This window comes from Oncorhynchus keta, chromosome 27 (assembly GCF_023373465.1).
Source record: "Oncorhynchus keta strain PuntledgeMale-10-30-2019 chromosome 27, Oket_V2, whole genome shotgun sequence".
Classification (NCBI taxonomy): domain Eukaryota; kingdom Metazoa; phylum Chordata; class Actinopteri; order Salmoniformes; family Salmonidae; genus Oncorhynchus; species Oncorhynchus keta.
This window is the reverse complement of record NC_068447.1, coordinates 36,932,048-36,950,083: the sequence shown is the minus strand read 5'-3', so window position 1 is coordinate 36,950,083 and position 18,036 is coordinate 36,932,048. Positions and strand designations below refer to the sequence as shown.

The following is an 18,036-nucleotide window of genomic DNA, read 5'->3' as shown; positions in this document are numbered from 1 at the left end:
TGGAGATGGGAGAACCTTCCAGAAAGACAATCATCTCTGCAGCACTCCACAAATCAGGCCTTTATTTAGAGTGGCCAGACAGAAGCCACTCCTCAGTAAAAGGCACGACAGCCCACTTGGAGTTTGCCAAAGGCACCTGAAGTACTCTCAGGCCATGAGAACCGATATTCAACTCTTTGGCCTGAATGCCAAGCGTCACGTCTGCAGGAAACCTGGCACCATCCCTAAAATGAATCATGGAGGTGGCAGCAAGCATCATGCTGTGAGGATGTTCTTCAGCGGCGAGGACTTGGGAGACTAGTCAGGATTGAGGGAAAGATGAATGGAGCAAAGTACAGAGAGATCCTTGAAATCCTGAGTGCTCTGGAGCAGGTTTTCAGACTTGGGCGAAGGTTCACCTTCCAACCGGACGAGCACACAGTCAAGACAATGCAGGAGTAGCTTCGGGACAAGTCTTTGAATGGCCCACCCAGAGACCGGACTTGAACCCGATCTCACATCTTTAGAGACCTAAAAATAGCTGTGCAGCGTCGCTCCTCATCCAACCTGACAGAGCTTGAGAGCATCTGCAGAGAAGAATGGGAGACACTCCCCAAATACAAGTGTGCCAAGCTTGTAGTGTCATACCCAAGAAGACTCGAAGCAGTAATCGCAGTAAGGTGCTTCAACAAAGTACTGAGTTAAGTGTCTGAATACTTATGTAAATAGATTTGTTTTATTTTTAATACATTTGCTAACATTTCTGAAAACCTGTTTTTAGTTTGTCATTATGGGGTATTGTGTGTAGATTGAGAGGGGATAAAAACAATTTAATCAATTTTAGAATAAGGCTGTAAAGTAACAAAATGTGGAAAAAGTCAAGGGGTCCGAATACTTTCTGAATGCAATGTAAGCCATTTTACAATTTGCATAAGGGAAATTGTCCACAGAATTTTAAATGCTGAACTTAAGCTAATAGGACTGCACCCTTTTGATGTATACCATTTCCTCCGACCCCACTTCAAGAGGAGCATAATTGTAATATTGTACGAGAAATAGTCAGAAAACTGGTCACACTGAGATTTACTGCATGTTAGGTAAGCTCACTCAAAGGGAACAGACGTAAACACTATACATAAGATCATGTACAGACAAAGATAGTGTAAAAGTACAATCACTGTAGTTTCATAACCCATACTAACAGGGTATGAATGACCTTACACCCAATGACTCTAGTAAGCTAAGACAAACATGGGAAATGGCTGCAGGGGGTTAGAACCATAGGACTCTGGACACTATACCTAAGTGTGAAGGCATGATGCAAGATTTATGGGGGAAGAAAACAGTCAATTCTACTCTCTTATAACTAACGACCGAAAGAGGTAGTTAACTCAAGTTCTCTGCTGTGTGAACCCTATCAAATGGCAAATTTTATTGTATTGAGTTTATACACTCAATTATACTTATGAACTAAAACATTACTGGGTATGGGAGGCGAAATATCAGTGGTTGCTTCTGTCATGGCCACGCAAGTGTTGACCAAAGTGACAGCATGAAGACCTTACTACTTCAGGCATCTTGCCATAAACTGCTGCAGTCACATGCATTTCCAGTGGATATGGCAAATAGATTGCTATACTATATACAAACATGCACAAAGCCCAGAAAAACACGAAATATTTTCACATATTTGTTGGGTCAAGCTCTCTAAATCAATGGGGAGGTAAGGTAATTGACTGGTTGATCTTTATGTTTAGAACCTGATAAGAAAATGTATCTCATTTATATATTGCACTGAACAACATCCACAAATACTCGCATAATTGGTGGATTATAATTACAAACAAGGAAACTGTTGACAGGCTGGGGTTCTTTCTCTATTACAAAAAGGCAGCACACAAAATGTACACTCGAGATTATTTATGTTATTGTACAATCTGCATTTATAACAAATAATAATAAAAAAAGATTAAGATGTACAGTATTCCGAATGATCAGGTCTGGTGTGGACCGATGACTCCGCCTGCCTCGTCTTCTTTAGGCCAACCAGAGCTCCAGTGATGGAAGAGGGGAGGGGCCAGGGCCTAGGAATGGCGCATACAGAAGTGATTGCATGTTTGTGTCTGTCAGCATATGCGTTCGCACACATGTATGTTCCTATGTCTATGTGTTTATGTACACGTGCATACATGTAGGTCCCTATATCTGTGTGTGTGTGTGTGTGTGTGTGTGTGTGTGTGTGTGTGTGTGTGTGTACGCTTGAGTGTTGGCAGGCACCTGAATGAAAAAAGGAGGGAGGTGGTAGATGGGTTGAAAGGATGACTGAAAAGAAAAGAGGGGGAAAAGGAGGAGAGTAGTAACATGGGATCAGTTGGTGTAGATCTGGCCCTCTGGTGGCTGGGGGAGCTTCATGTTCTCCTTACACATCATGAGTCGTCTGAGCTCCTGCAGGACCACACGGATGCTGTATGAGTTCTGCCACTTGGCCAGCGCAGACACTGCTCGTGTGTCAACCTGCAGGACAGGGAACAAGGAGAGAGAGAGAAACATTGTCACACCTCAATCACACTCACATCCATCACACTAACATAACCTGCCAGAAAAAGTTGTTTTTAATGGGTGTAAAATGCAGATACAGTGCCTTTCAGAAAGTATTCAGACCCCTTGACTGTTCCCACATGTTGTTACGTTAAAGCCTTATTCTAAAATGTATTAAATTGTTTATTTCCCCTCATCAATCTACACACAATACACCATAACTTTAAAGCGAAACCAGCATGACATTTTTGCCAATGTATACTAAATAAAAAACAGAAATACCTTATTTACATAAGTATACAGAACCTTTGTTATGAGACTCGAGGTTGAGCTTAAGTGCATTTTTTCCATTGATCATCCTTGAGATGTTCTTACAACTTGATGGGAGTCTACCTGTGGTAAATTCAATTGATTGGACATTATTTGGAAAGGCACACATCGGTCTATATAACGTCCCACTTGACAATGCATGTCAGAGCAAAAACCAAGCCATGAGGTCGAAATAATTGTCCGTAGAGCCCCGAGACAGGATTGTGTCGAGGCACAGATCTGGGGAAGGGTAAAAAAAAAAAAAAAAATGTCTGCAGCATTGAAGGTCCCCAAGAACAGTGGCCTCCATCATTCTTAAGTGGAAGTTTGGAAGCACCAAGACTGAGCAATCAGGGGACAAGGGCCTTGGATAAGGAAGGTGACCAAGAACCCGATGGTCACTGACAGAGCTCCTCTGTGGAGATGGGAGAACCTTCTAGAAGAACAGACATCTTTGCAGCACTCCATCAATCAGGCCTTTATGGTAGAGTGGCCAGATGGAAGCCACTCTTCAGTAAAAGGCACATTACAGTCCGCTTGGAGTTCAGACCATGATTCTCTGTTCTGATGAAACCAAGATTCAACTCTTTGGCCTGAATGCCAAGCATCACGCCTGGATGAAAACCTTCCCTAGGGTGAAACATAGTGGTGGCAGTATCATGCTGTGGGGATGTTTTTCAGCGGCAGGGACTGGGAGACAAGTCAGGATTGAGGGAAATATGACCAGAGCAAAGTACAGAGAGATCTTTGAAGAAAGCCCCAGTCTGCTCTGGAGCGGGTTAAAGTTCACCTTCCAACAGGACAATGACCCTAAGCACACAGCCAAGACAATGTAGGAGTGGCTTCGGGACAAGTCTAAATGTCCGGAAGCCAGAGCTCGTACTTGGCCCAGTCAGAGCCTGAACTTGATCAAATAGCTGTGCAGCGACACTCCCCATCCAGCCTGACAGAGCTTGAGAGCATCTGCAGAGAAGAATGGGAGAAGCTCACCAAATAGATGTGCCAAGCTTGTAGCATCATACACAATAAGACAATGCCTTCAAAGGAGCTTCAACAAAGTACTGAGTAAAGAGTCGGAAAACTTAAGTAAATGTCATAGTTTTTGTTTATATATAAACTCAGCCAAAAAAGAAACTGCCCTTTATCAGGAAGGACCGTGGCTTTCAAAGATAATTCGTAAAAATCCAAATAACTTCACAGATCTTCATTGTAAAGGGTTTAAACACTGTTTCCCATGCTTGTTCAATGAATCATAAACAATTAATGAACATGCACCTATAGAACGGTCATTAAGACACTAAGACCTTACAGACGGTAGGCAACTATGGTCACAGTTATGAAAACTTAGGACACTGCAGGCCGTTCTACACCAAAAGAAAGATGCCCAGGGTCCCTGCTCATCTGTGGGAACATGCCTTAGGCATGCTGCAAGGAAGCATGAGGACTGCAGATGTGGCCAGGGCAATAAATTGCATTATCCGTACTGTGAGATGCCTAAGAGAGCGCTACAGGGAGACAGGACGGACAGCTGCTCGTCCTCGCAGTGGCAGACCACGTATTACAACATCACACCTGCGGAACAGGTACAGGATGGCAACAACTGCCCGAGTTACACCAGGAACGCACAATCCCTCCATCAGTGTTCAGACTGTCCGCAATAGGCTAAGAGCAGCTGGACTGAGGGCCTGTTGCAAGGCAGACATCACCAGCAACAACGTTGCCTATGGGCACAAACCCACTGTCGCTGGACCAGACAGGACTGGCAAAAAGTGCTCTTCACTGACACGGTTGTCTCACCAGGTGCGATGGTGGGATTTGCATTTATCGTCGAAGGAATTAGCGTTTCACCGAGACCTGTACTCTGGATCGATTTGGAGGTGGAGGGTCCGTCTTGGTCTGGGGCAGTGTGTCACAGCATCATCAGACTGAGCTTGTGGTCATTGCAGGCAATCTCAACGTTGTGCGTTACAGGGAAGACATCCTCCTCCCTCATATGGTACCCTTCCTGCAGGCTCATCCTGACATGATTCAAGCATGACAATGCCACTAGCCATACTGCTCGTTCTCTGCGTGATTTCCTGCAAGACAGGAATGTCAGTGTTCTGCCATGGCCAGCGAAGAGCCCGGATCTCAATCCCATTGAGCATGTCTGGGACCTGTTAGACCGGAGGGTGATGGCTAGGGCCATTCCCCCCAGACATGTCCGGGAACTTGCAGGTGCCTTGGTGGAAGAGCAGGGTAACATCTCACAGCAAGAACTGGCAATTCTGGTGCAGTCCATGAGGAGGAGATGCACTGTAGAGGCCGACCGATTAATCGGCATGGTCGATTAATAGGGGCCGATTTCAAGTTTTCATAATTGGTAGGCTTTTTGATGCCGATTATGTGTGTGATTAGTGTGTGGCAGGCTGACCACCTGTTACGCGAGTGCAGCAAGGAGCCAAGGTATGTTTCTAGCTAGCATTAAACTTATCTTATAAAAAGAAAAAACAAACTACACATGGTTGATGATATTATTAGTTTAACAAGCTTGTTCTGCGTTCCAAATAATCAATGCGGTGCCTGTTAATTTATCATTGAATCACAGCCTACTTCGACAAACGGGTGATTTAACAAACGCATTCGAAAAAAGCACTGACGTTGCACCAATGTACCTAACCATTAACATCAATGCCTTTCTTAAAATCAATACACAAGTATATATTTTTTTTAAACCTGCATATTTAGTTAAGAAATTCATGCTAGCTGGCAGTATTAACTAGGGAAATTGTGTCACTTCTCTTGCGTTCTATGCAAGCAGAGTCAGGGTATATGCAGCAGTTTGGGCCGCCTGGCTCAAGACCATTTTCTTCCTAACAAAGACTAAATTAATTTGCCAGAATTGTACATAATTATGACATAACATTGAAGGTTGTGCAATGTAACAGTAATATTTAGACTTATGGATGCCATCCGTTCAATAAAATACAGAACGGTTCCATATTTCACTGAAAGAATAAACGTCTCGTTTTCAAAATGATTGTTTCTTGATTTGACCATATTAATGACCTAAGGCTCGTATTTCTGTGTGTTTATTATATTATAATTAAGTCTATGATTTGATAGAGTTGTCTGACTGAGCGGTGGTAGGCAGCTGCGTTTGCCAGTAGCTCTTCGCAATTGAAGCACAGAACTGTTTATGACTTCAAGTCAATCAACTCCCGAGATTAGGCTGGCAATACAAATGTGCCTATAAGAATAACCAATAGTCAAAGGTATATAAAATACAAATGGTAGAGAGAGAAATAGTTGACGCGTCATAAACCACAAATCTAAAACTTCTTAACTGGAGAATATTGAAGACTCATGTTAAAAGGAACCACCAGCTTTCATATGTTCTCATGTTCTGAGCAAGGAACTTAAACGTTAGCATTTTTAAATGGCACATATTGCACTTTTACTTTCTTCTCCAACACTGTGTTTTTGCATTATTTAAACCAAATTGAACATGTTTCATTATTTATTTGAGACTAAATATATTTTATTTATGTATTATATTAAGTTAAAATAAAAGTGTTCATTCAGTTTTGTTGTAGTTGTCATTAAAAATATATATAAATATATATATATTTTTTTAAATTGGCAGATTAATCAGTATCTGCTTTTTTTGGTCCTACAATAATCGGTATCGGCATTGAAAAATCATAATCGCTAGACCTCTAATGCATTGCAGTACTTAATGCAGCTGGTGGCCACACCAGATACTGACTTACTTTTGATTTTGACCACCCTTTGTTCAGGGACACATTTTTCATTTCTGTTAGTCACGCGTCTGTGGAACTTGTTCAGTTTACGTCTCAGTTGTTGAATCTTATGTTCGTACAAATACTTACACATGTTAAGTCTGCTGAAAATAAACAGTTGAAAGTGAGAGGCTTCTTTTTTTGCTGAGTTTATAAATTAGCAAACATTTCTAAAAACCCGTTTTTGCTTTGTCATTATGGGTTACTGTTTCTAGGTTGATAATGGGGGAAAAAACAATGTAATACACTATAGAGTAAGGCTGTAACTTAAAATGTGGAAAAAGTCAAGGGGTCTGAATACTTTCCCAAAGGTTCTGTAAGTATACTTTAATGCAACCTCTGGAATAGCCTATCCTGCAGAAGCTACATTATATATGATCATGTATAACTATATTTAGTATGTTCAAGCAAAGTACTGCCGTCTGAAATGGCAATGGACTCTTATTGCATGTGACATTTCCTGTCTGTAAAGTGACCTAAACTTAGTAGGCATTTATATTTATTATGGATCCCCATTAGCAGCTGCCAAGGCAGCAGTTAATTATGCTGGACCCTAGGAAAAGTGAGGCAGATATAATTAAAAACATTACATTTCACAACACATTAAGTGTGTGCCCTCAGGCCACTACTCTACTACCACATATCCACAACAAAACCCATGTGTACCAGTCACCAAACTGCATGTTAGCCCTGCACTAAACGCCATCTTATTATAGCAGCCAGGGGCAATTTAAATCAGTCATTCACTTCAATTAACATAACCAAATCTTCAAACATTACATCAAAAAATATCTACAACACAAGAGATATTTTCCAATATCCTCCTTCCCAAATTGAAATATGCAGGATTTACAGCATTTTATGAAACAGCCAAAAAGGCCACCCAAACAGGTTTACTTACCACGCCATTGGAGTTGTGCACACCATTCAAGTTGATCTTAGTCACAAATCTGACAAACGGTGGTGCCTCTGGATATCTGGGACCACATTCAACCTTCAGACTATACATCCTATTTTCATAGATTGTCTGAAAAATGACATACAAAAGACATCAGTGAGAATGGCAGGCCAGACAAAGGTTCCTGATAGCAGGTTATACAAAACATCTACATAGGAAACAGTGGCCTCATCCAGGAACAAACTCTAGTCCATACCCCCTAGAAGCTTGTGAAGAACAGAGGTTTGGATAGATTTAGCATTATGGTTATAACTCCACCTTGCTCTTTGATATTCTAGGCGGAATTTTGTCCATATTGCTTACATCGGTCATAACCTCTCAGGTTGCCACAAGTGCGGTCAGCACTAGGGGTCGTTTCTGAACAGGGCCAGGGAACCAAACTTGGTGGATGCCTGTGGATCAGAGCAGCCTACTCACCCTAGGAGGGCCAATGATCATCCCTCTCCATCTTGTTAAGGTCATGTCCTCATCATCTTCCAATCCCCAGCTCACTGTCCCATCCCCCACACCTTTCTGACCTTCTTCCAGCTCTTCAAGCAGCCGGAAGTTACGAGGAACCTTAACGCCTGTTAGTGTGAGAGACAAGCACAGAAAACAGAAATGATTGAAATACAAGACAAAACCAAAACAGTAGACATCCTGTTATGGTTAAAGAAAACACTGAGAATACCAAACATTAGGTACACCTTCCTAATATTTGCACCCCGCCCCTTTTTTCTCAGAACCGCCTCAATTCTTTGGGTCATGGACTCTACAAACTGTCGAAAGCATTAAACAGGTATGTTGGCCCATGTTGACGCCAATGCTTCCCACAGTTGTGTCAAATTGGCTGGATGTCTTTTGGGTGGTGGACCATTCTTGTACAAACGGGAAACCCAGCAGCGTTGCAATTCTTGACACAAATCGGTGAGCCTGGCACCTACTACCATACCCGTTCAAAAGCTCTGAAACATTTTGACTTGCCATTCACCGTCAATGGCACACATACCACAATCCTTGTCTCAATTATCTCAAGGCTTAATATTTTTAATCCTTCTTTAACCGGTCTCCTCCCCTTCATCAATAAAAGATTATAGCTTCCACCTGGTCAGTCTATGGTGTTCTTAATGTTTTGTATACTCAATGCATTTGTCAGTTACCCACCAAGGCAAGCTTTTCAATTCTTCTAAAGTGCCCTTTGAACGGTTATTGCAGCACTTGCCAGGTTGTCTGTTTTTTGTTGATTTCAAGCCATACAAGACGAGCGATAGGCTAACTTTGACTGCAAAACAGGTCGAGTGGGTCAGACCACCTCAAGCTGTACCAAAACAGTTCACTTGTGCCTAGTTGCCACTGACATTGGTCACGTCATCTGTCAATCACACCTGTACCTGGTCCATTGACCAATAATCTGGTAGTAGCCAAAATGCACCCCCAACAGCAACTCGCCCAAGTCTTCCCTATTTTTCCTTCTCCCAAATCCATTCAGCTGATGTTCTGAAAGAGCTGCAAAATCTGGACCTCTACAAATCAGCCAGGCAAGACAATCTGGACCCTTTCTTTCTAAAATTATCTGCCGAAATTGTTGCCACCCCTATTACTAGCCTGTTCAACCTCTCTTTCGTGTCGTCTGAGATTCCCAAAGATTGGAAAGCAGCTGCGGTCATCCCCCTCGTCAAAGGGGAGGACACTCTTGACCCAAACTGCTACAGACCTATATCTATCCTACCATGCCTTTCTAAGGTCTTCGAAGTCAAACAGATTACCGACCATTTCAAATCTCACCATACCTTCTCTGCTATGCAATCTGGTTTCAGAGCTGGTCATGGGTGCACCTCAGCCACGCTCAAGGTCCTAAACGATATCTTAACCGCCATCGATAAGAAACATTACTGTGCAGCCGTATTCATCGATCTGGCCAAGGCTTTCGACTCTGTCAATCACCACATCCTCATCGGCAGACTCGACAGCCTTGGTTTCTCAAATGATTGCCTCGCCTGGTTCACCAACTATTTCTCTGATCGATTTGACACACTGAACTCTGAGGGTCTGCTGTCCAGACCTCTGGCAGTCTCTATGGGGGTGCCACAGGGTTCAATTCTTGGACCGACTCTCTTCTCTGTATACATCAATGAGGTCGCTCTTGCTGCTGGTGAGTCTCTGATCCACCTCTACGCAGACGACACCATTCTGTATACCTCCGGCCCTTCTTTGGACACTGTTAACAACCCTCCAGGCAAGCTTCAATGCCATACAACTCTCCTTCCGTGGCCTCCAATTGCTCTTAAATACAAGTAAAACTAAATGCATGCTCTTCAACCGATCGCTACCTGCACCTACCCGCCTGTCCAACATCACTACTCTGGATGGCTCTGACTTAGAATACGTGGACAACTACAAATACCTAGGTGTCTGGTTAGACTGTAAACTCTCATTCCAGACCCATATCAAACATCTCCAATCCAAAGTTAAATCTAGAATTGGCTTCCTATTTCGCAACAAAGCATCCTTCACTCATGCTGCCAAACATACCCTTGTAAAACTGACCATCCTACCAATCCTCGACTTTGGCGATGTCATTTACAAAATAGCCTCCAATACCCTACTCAACAAATTGGATGCAGTCTATCACACTGCAATCCGTTTTGTCACCAAAGCCCCATATACTACCCACCATTGCGACCTGTACGCTCTCGTTGGCTGGCCCTCACTTCATACTCGTCGCCAAACCCACTGGCTCCATGTCATCTACAAGACCCTGCTAGGTAAAGTCCCCCCTTATCTCAGCTCGCTGGTCACCATAGCATCTCCCACCTGTAGCACACGCTCCAGCAGGTATATCTCTCTAGTCACCCCCAAAATAAATTCTTTCTTTGGCCGCCTCTCCTTCCAGTTCTCTGCTGCCAATGACTGGAACGAACTACAAAAATCTCAGAAACTGGAAACACTTATCTCCCTCACTAGCTTTAAGCACCAACTGTCAGAGCAGCTCACAGATTACTGCACCTGTACATAGCCCACCTATAATTTAGCCCAAACAACTACCTCTTTCCCAACTGTATTTAATTCATGTATTTATTTTGCTCCTTTGCACCCCATTATTTTTATTTCTACTTTGCACATTCTTCCATTCCAGTGTTTTACTTGCTATATTGTATTTACTTTGCCACCATCGCCTTTTTTGCCTTTACCTCCCTTCTCACCTAATTTCTCACATTGTATAGACTTGTTTATACTGTATTATAGACTGTATGTTTGTTTTACTCCATGTGTAACTCTGTGTGGTTGTATCTGTCGAACTGCTTTGCTTTATCTTGGCCAGGTCGCAATTGTAAATGAGAACTTGTTTTCAACTCGCCTACCTGGTTAAATAAAAAATAAAAATTTAATCCTTCACCTTGTTTGATCACATGGTTTTTCAAACCTTGTGTTGCAAACTGTGACATCCCACACATTTAAAGCTGCTTTCAAACACTGACCACTACGGGACACTGTACTTACAATGTTAGGATTTTTTCATGTAGCATCACCTGAACAGTAGTTCAGCAGGTGAAGTCCGGGTCCAGAACACTCAGATGACAGGGAATGGGGTTGAAACCCGGTGGAGGCATATTATTCTGTGGATCTTTTTATGTAACCACACTTCCCGCACATTTCTGTTTAAACAATTAGTTGTATTGAGTAAAGTATAAGCTTCTGTCTTAAGCAGGGGTTGGAACTGGTTCAGGGAACAGAACTGAAAACCAGAAAATAATTACATCTTTTGAAGACCAAATCTGAACCGCGAACAAAAGTGATATATACTGTCCAGAAAAAGAACAGTTCATTTAAAAGCATGGGAACTGGTTAATAACTAGGGACGTACAATATAAAAATCGGTAAGCATATCAGAATCAGACGATATTAGCTAAAAATGGCAACATCGGCCCGATGTCAAGTTCAACGCCGATGTCAAAGCTGGCGTGCATACCTATATAACGTAGGTAGATGATGTACCAAGGCCACGAAAAATACAGCGCTACACTTTCAACACAGAATTCCTAACCTAGCTCACAATGTCTGCTGTGTGGATCTATTTTGAGGTTCCAATGAAAGATAACAGAGGGGAGAAAGTGAAATCTTTCAATACCACAAACCTAATTACTCATTTGAAAGTGCATCATCCCCAGACGTTCAGTGACTACTTAGAACAAAAGCAGAAAAAAAACTAGGCGTACACTTCCAACAACTAAACAAGTTCAAGTCGAGTAGTCATTTGAAAGAATAAGAACATTTCAGAGAGACAACTCAGGCGAAATCCATTAAAAACGCCAAGAAAATGGAATTCATTGCCCTTAACAATCAACCGTTACCAGTTGTGGATGATGTTGGCTTTCGCCGACTGGTCGAGCCCCTCAAGCCCCGGGAACACACTACCAAGTAGACACTATTTTCAGATGTTACCCTACCCGGAGTTACACAGTATTGTTGAAACACACATCCATGAGCTACTTGCTATGGGCGTCCACTGCTATTAGCTTCCCGATTGACATTTGAACCAGCGATGTCAGTCCCATGAGCATGCGGAGTCTGACTGCACAGTGGGTCGACGAGGATTTCGTACTGAGGAAAGCTAAATTTCATGCTCAAGAATGTGCTGCAATAGCAATGGCATTTGAGAACATGTTTGAAACAAACACACTCCTAGCTCGATTCAAACTGACTCGAGAAATAATCTCATCAACTGCGTCTGCAGAAGACGTGATACCCTCTGTCATGGCATTTGAAACGCCCGCTCAACATAACTGGGGACACCGACCGTGGGGTTAAAACTTGCAAAGGTACTCTACTAGAGGTTGTGAAAAGGCGATTCGGTGGCATTCTGTCTGAGCCACCATGCGCGATGCTAGGTACAAGGACTGATACTTCGATGCAGACAAGAAAGTGTCCTTTAACAAATTACAAAAACACTTTGTTTCAAAGTTTTGTAGCCAATTTATTTTTTACTTTCCTTAAATGGTCCACCTCACGGTTCAGCTGTCAGAGATTTGAGCACTAAATGCATCAGGGCATCGAATGTATAGGCTTAGGCGTTTACTGTAGGACTTTAAAATAAAATATATATAAAAAAGTTAGAGATGCTTAGGCCTAGCCACATAGAGCGATATGCCGGTGGTATGCTATGACACCGACATGCATTTCTTATAAAGGCGTACAGAAGGAGGCTAATTCTTTAATTTTCTATCTGAATATTTTATATACAGATAAGCATTATAATTGTTCAATTCTAGGAGTAACTTTGGAAGGCCTAAAACATTCTTCGTCCCCTCACGTTCCAACTGACTACAACGTTTGAATGCTGCTGGCACTGCCTTGGGCTCCCGAGTGGCACAGCGTTCTAAAGCACTGCATCTCAGTGCTAGAGCCGTCACTATAGACACGAATCCAGGCTGTATCACAACCGGCCATAATTGAGAGTTCCATATGTGGGCACACAATTGGCCCGGCGTCGTCCATGTTTGGCCGGTGTGTGAATGAAGGAAGATAACGATGTGCTCGGAGTGATAGCACAGTAATGCACACTTAAAGGTATGGGCTCTAAACGGCATTTAAAGCGCACTTCCGGGTTTTCCAATCACGAGTAAATCTCGAATAAGAATGAGTATGATAAGATCGACACACCCTTAGTGATTCAGAATTAAGGGAGAGATTTTGAATTCGAAGAATGGATTATCCTTTTCAATGCTAATTAAAGATACTATAGTTATCACGTTTCACATTGGCTTTATTAACTACAAAAATACTTGTTTTCATTGAATTCTGGTGCCACTCTGCAAAAAGTTCCATGGGGAAATAATTTCAGTCTTAACCTTTTGCGTGTAGGGGGCAGTATTTTCGTTTTTGACTAAAAAAAGGTACCCATTTAAAACTGCCTATTTCTCAGTCCCAGGAACTAGAATATGCATAGAATTATCAGATGATAGAAAACACTAAAGTTTACAAAACTCTAAAAAATATTGTCTGTGAGTATGCCTATCCTCCATTTAAAGGGATATCAATTAGATTCCTTTTTCTATGGCTTCCCTAAGGTGTCGGTCTTTAGACATAGTTTCAGGCTTTTATTTTGAAAAATTAGCGTGAAGGATCACATTGCGTAAGTGGATAGGTGTGGATTTTTTTGATTGCTTTTCTGATTTGTGACCTAGCTACTTAATTAATATCTTAGTGAACGTTATGCTATGATATCGATAAACTTACTCAAACGCTTGGATTGCTTTCCCTGTAAAGCATAATTTCAATATCTGGTAGTGTGGCATTTAATTTCCATTTGATAAATTACAGCATTTATGCTTATATTGTTTTTGGTAATAAAAACAGAGTGTATAATTACGCTAATCAGATACGTGTAACGTTTATAGAGACCACTCTGCATCAATTACCCCACTATCACTACCCAACCAAAGTTAGTACAATAAAACTCCTGACTATTTTGGGTTCTTGATTATCAACTAGGCGTATATATAGAGCTAGCTAATTCAATTTGTAACGTCACTGGCCTGTAAAGCAATCCGAAGAAATGTGTGGTTAGACAATTCTTACTAACGTTTGCTAGCCATTTCAGTTCATAGGCCAAAACGTGTCTGGCCTAAATCCTGATGAGTGAGCTAACGTTTGCTAGCGGGTTGATGTCATCATAGTTAACTAAAAAGCCTATTTTCTACATACAATGTAATTTAGCCATATTTCCAACATAACTTAAGATAGCTAACTACTACAAGTCAATGTGACTGACAAGCTAGCTGAAGTTACCCCACGAAATCACTGACAAATCGTGTCGTTCAGGCTAACGTGTGTTGAAACCGTTCATATATAGTTAGCCAGCTACCTCACGACAACTCAGCCAGTTCGACCTACTCCTGCGACTCGCGAATAATGAGCTAGCTTGTAGCTTTCTTACTAATGACGTTCTGGATGTGGAAGCTAATGTGAGCAGCTAGCTAGTTTGTGACACGAGCTAGAGTGGTTCGCAAACGTTAGCTAGTTACAGGCTAAAAACAACGCCTGGTGAATGACGCGGCAATTGATCAGTCGACACAGGTTGGCGAGTTATTTTGCCATGTTAATGAGTTGGATTTAGCGTTAAAAGTATGGGTACCTATACATGGATAGGTTCCAAAGGAATTTGACATGTCCTGTTAGCGTCAGTTCACTATGGCAATGGAAATTACAAGACAAAAAAAACCTTGTCAGCTGGCAGATACCAGGTGCTAGCTTGCTAACTATTAGCCATGTATAGCAATGTTTTGAAAAAAGAAACCGTACTCGAGCATTTGTAAGATATATTGCAACATGGAACGCTTGTACACTTCATAAACAAACGTTTGACTGTTACACGAAATAGGTAATGTGGTAGTCGTTTATTTATCTGAATAATTTACCTGATCCGGCGGCGACCGCCATCTTGTCGCTTAGTAGCGGGAGCGCACACGTAACCATGGTTGATGGGAACGCGCTTGCTCGAGATTTACCAACAATAACGCAACGAAAGAGGCGTTTAAAATATGTTTACAGACAATGGTAGTTCATTTGACAATGGCATATTTAAAATTAAAATAAAAAGCTAATAGCAGAGAGGAAGAGGAAGTGAGAGCGATAACTGTATAGGTAGCAGGTAGCGTTTTTTCCTCCACAGAAACTCCTTGCTTGTTTCTGTGGAGGTATCATAATACTATAACATCTAGAGGTCAAACAAGGAAATGGTTCCAATCGTTTTTTTCCCATAGTTTTTTCCCACGTGGAATTTTAGAAGTACTTCAAATAAGGGCTGTGTTTCATGTAGGCTTATCCTGGTGTGACGTTTTGATAACCAGGTAAATCTCTTTTGGACAAGGTGACTTTTATCAATATATTAATCTCTATTTACTTGCAGTTTTGAAAACGCTATTTAGCGTCAAAGTAGACATCATGCAAGACTACAAATCCATGCACGTCATATCTAGCTGACGCCTTTGTTAACAGGTGTCGTGTCAATTTACAAATTTCCCCAAAACGTATTAATTACTACGTTTAGCTAACAGCCTTACCTTTGCCCGGATTCGGCAGTCTCGTCCAGATCATCATGGCATTTGTAGTTCTTTAATGATAACCACATTAGCAGCTAATTGGCGTTTAAAAATGTTTTGGGGGGTGAATATATTGATGTGAATTTGTCATAGAGAGATTCACACGGTTATCAAAACATCACGCAATTGTAAGCCTACACAAAACACAGCCCTTATTTTAAGTGTTTCTAAAAATCCTCTCTGGGAAAAATGATTGGAACCACTTCCTGTTAGGACTGCTAGGTTTTATAGGTATTATAACTCATACTGTGGCACTCTATGGAGGTCAATAGCTAGGTTTCCATCCAATTGGCAACAGGTTTTCATGCAAATATTCTATAATATGCATAAAGAAAATGTGCATTTTCCCAACAGTGGTATGTTTTTCCACCAAACAATTTTTTGGGGGGGATAAAAAGCAGTGCGTGATGACGTTTTGCACACAGTTTTCATGTACGGAATAAAAATCGAATGTTCAATGTTTTGTCACAAAAACATTTTACGTTATAAAGCAAACGTGCCTACTCTGGTCTTGGCACATGTGCTCTAGCCAACGTTTCACTGTATATAGATTTTTATATTGTGTTATTGACTGTACGTTTGTTAATTTAATGTGTAACTCTGTGTTGTTTGTGTCGCACTGCTTTACTCCATCTTGGCCAGGTCGCAGTTGTAAATGAGAACTTGTTCAACTGGCCTACCTGGTTAAATAAAGGTTAAATAAAAATAAATAGCTCGCAGGTAGGCTCAGCTGGTAGTTTAGTCAACAACACATGATATTATTATGCATAAGAGCTAGAATATTTTTATTTGTCAAACGGCAGTGGAGCATCGATCATGTCACCAGAATAAGACCCTCAACATTTTATTGGAAAGGAGCATCGAGCTCCTACCGTGCACTTTCACAACTTAATCTGTAGCCTAATAAAATGCAGTTTCCCGAGTCGTAGTGTGAGGACTACAAACCAAGCCATCACGACCTCAAGTTTACTTTGATATGGTTATTATACCAATATTTGCGTATAAAGCCGTTTCCGCCATTTTTCGCATAATTGATTTTAGCGATTATACAAATATCCCACAATGTAAAACAAATGTTTGATACAATTGTACCAAAACTTCCTGTTTCCATCACAGATGTCCTGCTTTTTTTGTTATACCATATGGCTTTACTTGCATAAAAACTGAGGCTGTAAACATGGTTAATGAGAGTAGAATTTGGTTAAGAAATATAATGGCGTTTTTGATCTAATAGGAGTTTTGTAATGCTACGGTTGTTAAACGTACCAATATTAGAATGACACGTGACATCCCGGCAATTTAAGAAAAAATAAACTACTGGAATTGTGCCTGTTATCACACTCGTATCTGCCCTCTCATCGGCTAGAATGTTCCCACCTGATTTTACTGCCTTAAATAAATGCCTTAAAAAATGTTCACTGTGGCGGCCAATTAAGTATCTGGTCAATATAATGAATAATCTGTGCTATAGCAATTGTGCTCATGGAAGGTCTTTGTTAGATATCATGGGAATAATGTGTAGCTCCCTTCAGTAACCACGAGCACAACCGTTCCTTGATTTTAACTGGCGGCTTTATTCTGTAGTTTTAGTCAGAATTATCACCTTCCGTGAGAACTATAAAGTAAATGAAAAATACAGTTAAGCACACTCTTACGACCTTATCTTACGAGTGACTTATTAGCTTGGTATAACTCTGAAGTGCTTACATACATAACAGTTTAACCGGCGTTATAACAGGTTCAGATTAACACATGAATAAAGGAACAAATACCTCATTGGCTGCTTATTACAGAAGGGAGGAAATTAAACTTCACACTTATTATTCCTGGCATGAATTCACACTTCATCCTAACATACACTCTTCAACCATTATGAACTACACCCGATGACATGAAAACTTAGCTAACGCAGCGCAGGATTGCCTTCCCTCCAAAGGTGTGTTGCTACAATAAGGATCCCGTTACAACAGTATTAGCTACGTAGTTCCGCTTGTATTATCATTTCCCCACAGCGGACACATAAACAATTCAAACAAAAGACAACGACATAACCTGTAAGTCTAACTGTCAGTTACACTCCCACCAATCACCAGTGATTTCTGTGAAAAGGGGTCTGCAGGTTTCTTGATCGGCTTCCAGGAGGGTGACTGTCTTATGGATGGGCCTCTCCAGACAGGTGGGTTTGGTGATCGTTTACCTCTCTCATCTTCGGTTGAGTCGCTGATCAGTAACTTGAATCTTCTCACCCGGCCATCCTGTCCCGGGTACACTTCTGTAACCTTTGCCAATTTCCACTGGTTGCGTGGTGCAGTATCATCTTGCAAAATGACAATGTCATTAATCCTTGCGTTTCTTCAGTCTTTACTCCATTTCTGTCTGTGTTGGAGGT

General features: G+C 41.5%; 1 protein-coding gene and 1 long non-coding RNA gene across 6 annotated transcripts in view; both read right to left on the bottom strand.

Moving 5' to 3' along the window:
• Nucleotides 1-1,884: 1,884 nt before the first annotated feature.
• On the bottom strand, nucleotides 1,885-15,829 carry LOC118359930 (ubiquitin-conjugating enzyme E2 variant 1-like). Of its 4 annotated transcripts, none has more exons than XR_004820778.2 (5): nucleotides 14,964-15,248; nucleotides 7,984-8,132; nucleotides 7,510-7,635; nucleotides 2,257-2,493; nucleotides 1,885-2,063 (listed from the first exon to the last, which is right to left on the bottom strand). XR_004820778.2 is itself a non-coding variant. In XM_035738861.2 (5 exons), exons 1-5 carry the CDS (start codon nucleotides 15,019-15,021, stop codon nucleotides 2,017-2,019), a joined length of 471 nt encoding a protein of 156 aa, XP_035594754.1. In that variant the 5' UTR covers nucleotides 15,022-15,259; the 3' UTR covers nucleotides 1,885-2,016. The 4 variants fall into 4 exon arrangements, 3 of the variants coding, with proteins under 3 accessions (XP_035594754.1, XP_035594755.1, XP_035594752.1); XM_035738861.2 differs by having other exon boundaries at nucleotides 2,403-2,493; nucleotides 14,964-15,259; XM_035738862.2 differs by lacking the exon at nucleotides 14,964-15,248 and adding an exon at nucleotides 15,609-15,829 and having other exon boundaries at nucleotides 1,885-2,493.
• Nucleotides 15,830-17,201: 1,372 nt separating this feature from the next.
• The window catches only part of LOC127912533 (uncharacterized), a 1,388-nt gene continuing 553 nt past the window's right edge, over nucleotides 17,202-18,036 (bottom strand). The window contains exons 1-2 of one of the 2 annotated variants that reach the window (XR_008083083.1): nucleotides 17,420-17,601; nucleotides 17,202-17,262 (exon numbers count right to left, since the gene is read on the bottom strand). This is a non-coding gene — a long non-coding RNA (uncharacterized LOC127912533). Of the gene's footprint in view, nucleotides 17,263-17,419; nucleotides 17,602-18,036 lie in introns of those variants that run through there. The other variant, XR_008083084.1, reaches the window with a different exon arrangement.